Source organism: Centruroides vittatus, unplaced genomic scaffold (genome assembly GCF_030686945.1).
Source record: "Centruroides vittatus isolate TY-2023 unplaced genomic scaffold, ASM3068694v2 contig_1774, whole genome shotgun sequence".
Taxonomy (NCBI): Eukaryota; Metazoa; Arthropoda; class Arachnida; order Scorpiones; family Buthidae; genus Centruroides; species Centruroides vittatus.
This window is the reverse complement of record NW_027121085.1, coordinates 18,813-28,410: the sequence shown is the minus strand read 5'-3', so window position 1 is coordinate 28,410 and position 9,598 is coordinate 18,813. Positions and strand designations below refer to the sequence as shown.

Sequence of the window (9,598 nt, the reverse complement as noted above, 5' to 3'; positions counted from 1 at the left end):
TTAAGTTACTTAAGATAAATTTGACCACCATTAACACAGAGTTTCCCTCCACGTTGACCCTCCCAGTGGTGTGCTACCTGACACTCCTCACCACCCGGTCGGGTAAGTGGTTTATGACTCATCGAAGAGAACATCTGCAGACACTAGGGAGTGATATTTCCAGCCATTTCTCCGCGTATTGTTTACTAGAAACGTAAAAACAAAAAGTAAAAAATAAAATAAACATTTTTAAAAGAGATTTATACTATTAAATCTCATGATTAAAAAGGTCGAGGGGTAGAAAGATAGAGAGGGGGATCAGATGTTAAATAAGCTCTTTTGCTGAAAGTCTATTTACATATGTTACGTTGGCATAATTTTTGGGTGCTTGGGAATGTAATTTTAAATAATATATGAAAAATTCTTTCAGTTGACTTTCTGTTTCAAAGCGTTTATACAATGGGTGCAAAAGCATCGATTTTTCACATGACTAGGTTGATTCTTTAATTAATAAGTCACTTTTAAGATTGAAGCCTGCTCAACGTTAGATTCTTGAAGATTTCTTGAACTTGACTTCTGAGGACGTTCTCTATTATCAATTTCGACTTGATTTTCATTGTTGTGTTCTTTCATGTGTCTTTGCAAAAGAAATTGTTACGAAATCGTCTGATTGCAGCAAGTTCAATGAGAATGCAAATTTTTTGTTGCAATTTGCTTATTTGCAAAGGTCTGTTTTAGAATAAGCTGCACAAGTTACTGCGAAGTATTTCCGTTTTATCTTTCCTTGGATTCTAGTGCATTTTTTAATTGAAGTTATTTTAAGGTATTTTTTTAAAAAATCCAGCAACGAGTTGCTTAACTTTTTCGGTGACATTTAAAACTGTGTGTATGACGCCATCTGATATTTAATGATATTCATGATATTTTATTATTATAAACTTTTTATATTTTTAATTATTATAAAATGACAAAAAGCTCCATTTTGAGGGTAGGGATGGGTCTTTATAAAAAATTGTAAATGCTATTAACGAGTAAAATTGTCATTAATTCAGACCTTATCTCCCCTTTATCTCTTCACCCCCTCGACCTTTAACTACCAAAACTTAATAGCATCAATCCCCCTAATACACAAATCTCCCTGTAAAGTTTCAGAAATTTTTGACATAAAGCACAGGAGTTATTAAGCTTCAAAGAAGGTGAACAAAATCATGCCACCCACACATACACGCACTAACATCCATACATATAGAAAAAACCCCTGAAGTTTTTTGCATTTGCTGGTGTTTTAATTAAGGTGCCGAGTCCGAATATGTAAAATTCTCGGGGGGGACATTTTTTGACCGATCACCATCTTGTTTCTTGACTAACTAAAAGGAAGATGATGTGTTTGTGACTCAAAAGGGAAGTCGACCATCTGATAAACTTGTATCAACCTCCTAAAAAAGGAGCTTGTGTTTAACATTAAATCTAATAATAGAGTTGATAAAACGTGATATGGACGTAGTCTAAAACATAGAAAAATGTATTATAATATTTTATAATAATTTCCTAACATATCAAACCTGAATTTATAGCTACAAACTCGTCACGTGTGCTGGTGACGTCCACCCCACGACTTCCTTTAATGTGCACGCATCCATTTGTTTAGTTATTATATTGGTAACAAAGGCAACGAGTCGACGTCCCTACTGTAGATTTTGATAGAAATTTAACGTGGATATTTACTTTTTGATATCGATTAATGGCACTTCATTTAACTACAGGTTAGTGACTAAATAACCGTAGACTGTTGACATACGAAATTACTATAAATTGCTAAAATGAAGATAGAAAAACATTCACATTTTGCATATGAAGAAAGAAAAGAAAAATTTGGGGAAGTTCCTGAGGAATTTAATGCAGAAATTAAGTCAGAACCTTTGGAATATCAAGACGACTATAATATAGAGGTGAGTACAAAGTGCAATTATTTTAATGCCAGTAATATTATCGAAGTTAACATATATAAGTTATATAACACACTTGGAAACATTGAAATTCACATCAAGTAATGCTACCTAATTTCCTTTCTTATATAATACAATCAATTTTATCGAATAATCAATAAAAATACTGTACAGTACTTGTCCAGTTTAATGTTTGAAAGGTTTTCATCCATAAAACTAATCGATTCTAGACTAATTTGACTCGAAGATTTCCAAAAGACGCATAATTTTTTGGGAATAATCCATATAAAATATGCTATAAAAAATTGTAGGATTACTTATCGAGTGTGCACCGTTCGAAGATGCCATTGCTTAAGCTTGTTTTCGTCGCGGAGCGGCGCATCAGACGGCGGACGCGTACGAAGCGCGTCACGTGACATTTGTTGGTGTGACGTGTTCCCTGATAACTTACTGTTTTTGCGAAAAATTAGCTGAAATTTGCAGACATCATTAATAGAAATATTAAAATAGCATTCCATTTTAAATATGCATTAAAATCAACGTATAATAACGTTTGATAATGCGATAAATAACTAATAATTCTGCCCTGCTTTTAATGGCCTAATCTCTTTCATGTCGTAAAGAAAATTGAATTACAGTATATTTATTTACATCAAAACATTAGACATCTTACGTTGCATCTGATTAATATTTATTATCATAATATATATCATGATAGAATTATTGTCGTTAGCCAGCGGTTTTACCTTTATTGCTTCATATAGTCAATAATAATAATAATAAGTCGTATTTAATTAAAATAAAAATAGTATAGTATATTATGATCTACCACCTGATGTCTGCAAAGTTGAGCGAATTCTTCTCAAAAAGAATTAGTTATCAGGAAAACGTCAGAGATGAGTAGTCACGTGACCGAATAGCACCGACAAAGGTCACGTGACACGCTTCGTACGCGTCCGCCGTCCGATGAGCCGCTCCGCGACGAAAACAAGCTTAAGCAATGGCATCTTCGAACGGTGCACACTCGATAAAGCATTCCTACAATTTTTGCTTATGGCATATTTTATATGGATTATTCCTAAAAAATTGTACGTGGTTTGGAAATGTTTCGCCATACTGTACATTATAGTTAGCAGTGCAGTCAGATTACTTCCAGCTCTTCACAGTTGGAGGCCTGGCTTAAAATGTTAACAATTATGCTCCCAAATTTTTAACGTGACACCGTGAAAATTGCAAGTGCAAAACAGGTGTCACGTTAAAATAATAATTTATAGTAAAACATGTAAAATCGAGCGGTAACGAATATTATTTCCGGCTTCCGTACACAAAAGCTCTTTCTCTAACATAGAAACTGCTTCCCTTTTAGACATGTTTCCGTTTATGACAGGTTTTACTGTACATTCAAAATATTTCCTGTTGTATTTTTTAATTATTATTTGGATAAATTAAAGATAAATTTCGAATTATTTTTGGTCTTGTTTTAAAATGAAAACTGAAGAAAACAAATGCCGCAACGAGTTGCTTAACTTTCCCGCGATAGTTAAAACTGCGTGTGTGGCTCCATCTGTTATGATATTTTACTTAAAAACGTTTTACATTTCTAATTATTATAAAATGGAAAAAAAGAAAGCTTAATTTTGAGGATAAGAATGGGTTTCATTATTATTTTCTTTAAATATATATATATATATAAATGCTGATGTGAAAACTTGGACTGGGGGACAGTTAAATTTAAAAGGAATTTTAAAGTTTAATATAAAGTGAAAGAAAAATATAATAGAAAATTAGATTTATTGTGTAAATCCAATGAACGGAAGGGCAGATGTTTATCTAGTTGACATCTTGCCTCGACTTCCTCTGATTCAGAGGATGTTGAGTTCCTGTTAAATGGAAAGTTACTCAGAATATGACCGCATTGGCAGCAGAACTGATTGCCCGTCAATTTTTCTACATAAGATTGAAGTCATCTTAGGGCCGCGACTCCACTAGCCGTAAAAGGGCCGTAAAACCCCTCACCGTAAAAGCTTTTAATCATGTGATCATGATATTTTACGACCTGCTCAGGCGTAAAATATCATGGTCACGTGATATTTTACGGTGAGGGGTTTTACGGCCCTTTTACGGCTAGTGGAGTCGCGGCCTAACTCAGACTTTTTGGTTATAGACTAATAGCCATCTTGCCTAGTGCTGCTGATGGTAACTTGCCGTGATTCCAGTCCAGAGGTTCCTAGCCTCTAGAGACAGCTCGTCTGATCAGAACATACACGTCATAAGAAGAGAAGATATGGTTAATATGCACATTTATTGTAAGCTTTCTCAATAAGGAAAGGGGATTAGGAACTGGTTAACTAAATAAGTGTTCCCATCACGTTGTGAATGTAGTTCCCCGAAGCATTTAGCCAATATGTCTAAAATAGTTATGGTTTGAGTTTACTATGTATACACATTTATGTATCCAGTATATTAATTCAGATTTGCTGAAGATAACACTATAGAATTAATTGCGAGTTAGGACGCAAACAATATTTATCTTAATTGGTGTCAGGACTGACATAGACTAAAGTCTCACGACCTTTAATCTTCTCTAAGTTTAGATAAACAGTTAAGAGCCATTCTAGACAAGTGGGTGGAGTCTGACCGTTTCCGATCTTACACTAATAGGGAGTAAAATCGTCATTAAATCTCATCCTACTTGAGATGGAACATACGACCCTTTTATTTCCCATCCTGTCGATCTTTGCCCACCAAAATTTAAAACAGGATCAATCCCCTTAATACAGAAACTTCTCTGCAAAACTTTAGAAATTTTCGACAAAAAGCATTGGAGTTATTAAGCTTTAAACAGGGATGCCCCCCACACACATATACAGAAATTACCCTGGAATTTTTTTTGCATTTCTCAACATTTCAAGACATCCTAAGTCAAAAATGTTAAAATCTTGGGGGTCATTTTTCCACCGATCTTCATACTTTCCCACTGTTATATATAACAGTCGGAAAAGTAATAAATAAAAATCCGACTTTATCGTCAATTTTATATTTACACTTGATTGCCAATGAACGGAATTCTACGATTTAAATCAAAATAATTTCTTTGTGTATTTATTTATGAATATTTTACAAATTAAAGTATTTTTTCTATCGTTTCAGTCAAATATTTATGGAAACCCAATTTCAACAAATGATACAGAGAATTCTAACATTTGGGAGAATTTTCACTATAAGAATGAAATAGGTGAGATGATGAAGATATTTTTTATAATATTAAAATGTTTCCAGTGGTTAGAAAAATAGATATAACATAAATATATATATATAAATTTGTATTTAAATAAATAGAACTAACGTCAGGCTATCAAATTGATAATACAGTATTTCTTTTTGATAACTTTGCAATTATTTTGTATATAATGCGTAAGAATTTAAATAAAATTAATTTTGATAACTTCGTATACTCTTGTTTTATATACATTTTGTAATTAGAAAAAAACCAGATGACCATATCGTTTTTCCAGGAAAATTATAGACCTATAAATTTGCACTGTCGTCTATCTGTCTGTCGGTCGTTCATTAATCTCGAGAACTGAGGCAGATAGATGAAATCTGAGAACAGATATAGAAACGTTAGGAGTAGGAAGTCCAAACTAGCTACATGTAAATTTCCGATGCAAACAGGAAATCACGTTATCTCAATTCAAAATATTTTCCACTAAACACAGGCACGACTGTATTGTTAAAGGGAAATTATGATATGAAGGGGTAAGCGATTAAAAATTTGAGGTGGAGAGCATATATTTTAAATGAAGTATATTAAAAATATGATTAAAATTTAGTCGTAAGTCAAACATAAAAACACTTTTGATTATTGGATCCAGGTACTGTATAAATGTCACGCAAAAGCTTATAATAACAATATATTGTATTATAGATCATGTTTATGCAGTGACACAGCTCTGTTCTCGTTTATAACCATAAATAAATTATATAATAAAATCATACAGTTATATATTTTTAGATTAAGAAAATTTCTTTCGAATTATTAAATTTAAATTAATTTTATGAAATTATTTTAATTGTTTGCGTAGAATTATATTATACGTGCGAAATTTCTCAACTTTCATTACAGAGTGTAAAAAGGAAGAAATAAAACAGCAGAATTACGACATTAAACACGATATAAAGTCAGAGTGTAAAGTTGATTTGAAAACATTGAATATTAAAGTAAAAACTGAAGATTGTAAAGAAGCTGTTTACTTGACAAATGATTTTGAACATATTCAGGTAAGTAATACATATTTCGATATATTTTTATATCTATTTTTTATTAAATAATTCGTAAATATCACTACTTTGACTGTATATTCTGTATTGTTCGTGTATTGTTTAGGTTTTTCAAAAGAGTGAATTCGTCACTTCTGACAAAAAATTTAACACAGAGGAGAGGAAGACTCAAAGTAAGTAGAGTTTGTTAAATGCTCTTTTAAAAATTTGACTTTATAAATCATTAGAAAAGTACCCGAAGAGAAAACTTTTTAATGTTTACTTTTAACTTACAGTTAATGAGGAAACTCAAAGTAAGCAATATGATATTGAGTACAATCCTAGAAGAGCAGAACATTATAAGATTAACAGCAAGAAATTTGCACCTTCAGTTAAAATACGCAATAGATTGATAGCAAAGATAAAAAGGAAATATTTAAGAATAATCCGAGCATCCTATTCTAAAAGCACATACTTGTGTGGTTTATGTAAACAGACTTTTTTAAATATGGCAATTTTACAAGCACATCTATTTTTTCATATTCGAAAGAAGCCATTTCGCTGCGCATCCTGCAATCAGAAGTTTCTGTGGAAATTTCTTTTGCAAAGGCACATAAAAGTACACAACAAAGAAGATCAAATCAAAATTGACAATAGAAAAGTTCAAAAGTACTTTAGTGATGAACGTGTTCAAACGCATTCAAAACGTGTATCAAAACCACACTTAGAAATGCACAAAAAACAAGGTACGGCTTATTTTTGTAAGAAATGCGGCAAAGAATGTAAAAGGAAACGTCAGTTGACAGATCACGAAGTGATGCACAATGAAGATCGACCTTTCAAATGTAATATTTGTCATAAGAATTATAAAAAGAAATGCCATTTAAACATGCATAAAGTATGTCATACTAACACATGTAAGTACTCGTGTCGTATCGGCCTATGTAAAAAGCGTTTTAAAAGAAAAGAGTGCAGGAGAAAACATGAAAAAACTCATAACGATAAATATATGTATATTTGTGACCTATGCGAACTTAGATTTAAGTGTAAAAGTTCTTTAACAAAGCATCGCTTTATTGAACACGAAAATATGTTTGTATGCTGGTGGTGTCGAAGGGCATTCAAAACAAAAAATCTGCTGAAGAAACATTCGAAAACTCATGTTCAGAAGTGTAATATCTGCAAAAAGAAATTTTCATATAAGAGCACTTTAACCATTCATAAGAGAATCCACGCTGACGTAAAACCATTTAGTTGCGAGGTATGTAAGAGAAGTTTCAGAACTAAAAGTCATTTAAAAAGGCACGGAACTGTTCACAACGAAGCCAGTTTTCCTTTCTTCTGTGACGTATGTAAAAAGGGATATAATCTTAAAAGTGATTTATTAAAGCATGTACCTATTCATCTGAAAAATCCATATTTTTGTAGCCATTGTAAAAAAGCTTTTAAAACAGAGATTGAGCTGAAATACCATTTAAAGTTGTTCTGTTTAAAAATACACCCCAAGCATCCCAGTGGTACGCCATACCAATGTAATATCTGTGAACAGATTTTTAAAAGTAGAATTACTTTTGTGAAGCATCTGATTACTTACGACGACGAGATACATTTCTATTGTGACATTTGTAAAAGAAACTTTACGACACAACTAAAATTTCAAAATCATCAAAAAACTAGCCATTCCAGAAAACAATACAAAACAAGAAGGGTTAGATAATACACAAGTAAAATATTTCTTCGGGTGTTAAAACATGTGATATTTCTCATTAAAAATTCTGTTTCAACGTGAATTTTTAAAGTACAATTAAAAGTCATTTTCACTATAGAAATTTATTGAAATCTAGTATGATGTAAATACAAAGCATATTTTAAGACATCAATGTTTAAGACTTGTAATGTTTTAGTTTTTCTGCACTGTTAATAATATAAGTTCTGGCAACAATGTTTAGAATAAAGAGAAAGTATAATTTCCCGATTGCTTTTGTGAGTGTAATTTTATTTATAGTGATTACAAATGATTTTACTTATTTCGCCCATTATTGGCCGAGTGGATAAATCCACTGTACGGTTGGTCTTGAGTTCGCACCTGTCCAAGGGGCTGGCCATGTGATATTCCGGGTTTTCTTCATGTTAGTAACACCTAAATAGGGGACAGTTACCCGTGGACTGTCCTCCTGGCATGTATTTAAGAATGATGACGTGTAAAATACCTGCTGAAGAGGGACGTAAAGATCCGAAACACAAGAAAGTATTATATACAGGTGCAGATAAAAGCCTTTGTTTTTTCAGCCAGAGGTTACTGTTGGAATCAACGATCGCGATGTTTTGTAGATGTTCTGACGTAATAAAAGGTTGGTGGCGTTGTTGACCCCTCGGGGAAAGTGACCTCATTTCACTCTCCCCTTTCCAGCGCTGACCTTCCGTGAGTTAAGACTGTGTGTAATCTTTGTGCATTCTTTGTTCTTTTGTTACATAACCGGTTACGCTAGTCCAACTGCCTTTTTACCAATCTTTCCGATAAGCGCCAAGTCTAACAGGTTATGGGCCCAGTTACGGCAACAACTAATTAAGCATAAGGAAAAGATAAAGGTAAATTCAAGGAATAATATAAACTAAATAAATTTACGTAAGAAGAATATTCGGCGAGAACAAAAGACTTCACAATGGCGGATAAAAGTTACGTTGCCATCACTAAATTGAACAACAACAATTATCACATTTGGAAATATAAGATGGAATTGCTGTTGATAAAAGACGAGTTATGGGACGTAATACAAAAGGAAATACCCTCGGATCCAGACTCATCTTGGTTAACAAAGGACGGAAAGGCGCGCGCCATGATAGGCCTCCTGATGGAAGACAATCAACTGCCATTAGTAAGAAAGGAAACTACAGCTAAAGGAACTTGGGAAGCCATAAGGAAACACCATGTTAAGTCTACACTATCAAATAAAGTTTACCTATTGAAAAAAATTTGCAATTTAAAACTAGAAGAAAACGGCGACATGGAGATACACTTGGCCAACATGGAGGAAATGGTTGATCGTCTTACGGCACTGGGAGAAACTCTAGCTGAGAAATTAAAGATAGCATTATTACTTAGTAGCTTGCCAGACAGCTATAGCACTTTAATAACAGCACTAGAGACTCGTCCAGAAGAAGATTTAACTCAGGAGTTAGTACGTAATAAATTAATCGAAGAACACTCAAGAAGAAAGACCTCATCAAATGAAGAATGTGAAGCGGATAAAGCATTTAAAGTGGGAGCACGCCCAGTAACTCAGAAAAGGAATTTGCTCAAAAGTTGTTATTTTTGCAAAAAGCAGGGACATGTAAAGAAAGAATGTAGGAAATATGCAACATGGAAAGAAAAACATCCAAATCAGATCAACAAAATTTATGCGGAAAGTGAT

At 33.0% G+C, this 9,598-nt stretch overlaps 1 protein-coding gene across 1 annotated transcript; it reads left to right on the top strand.

Moving 5' to 3' along the window:
- The first annotated feature begins 1,768 nt into the window (after nucleotides 1-1,768).
- Nucleotides 1,769-8,530, top strand: LOC136969265 (zinc finger protein 701-like). The gene is made up of 6 exons (XM_067263357.1): nucleotides 1,769-1,928; nucleotides 5,076-5,160; nucleotides 6,052-6,206; nucleotides 6,313-6,379; nucleotides 6,482-7,102; nucleotides 8,475-8,530. Exons 1-6 carry the CDS (start codon nucleotides 1,800-1,802, stop codon nucleotides 8,528-8,530), a joined length of 1,113 nt encoding a protein of 370 aa, XP_067119458.1. The 5' UTR covers nucleotides 1,769-1,799.
- Nucleotides 8,531-9,598: the final 1,068 nt, after the last annotated feature.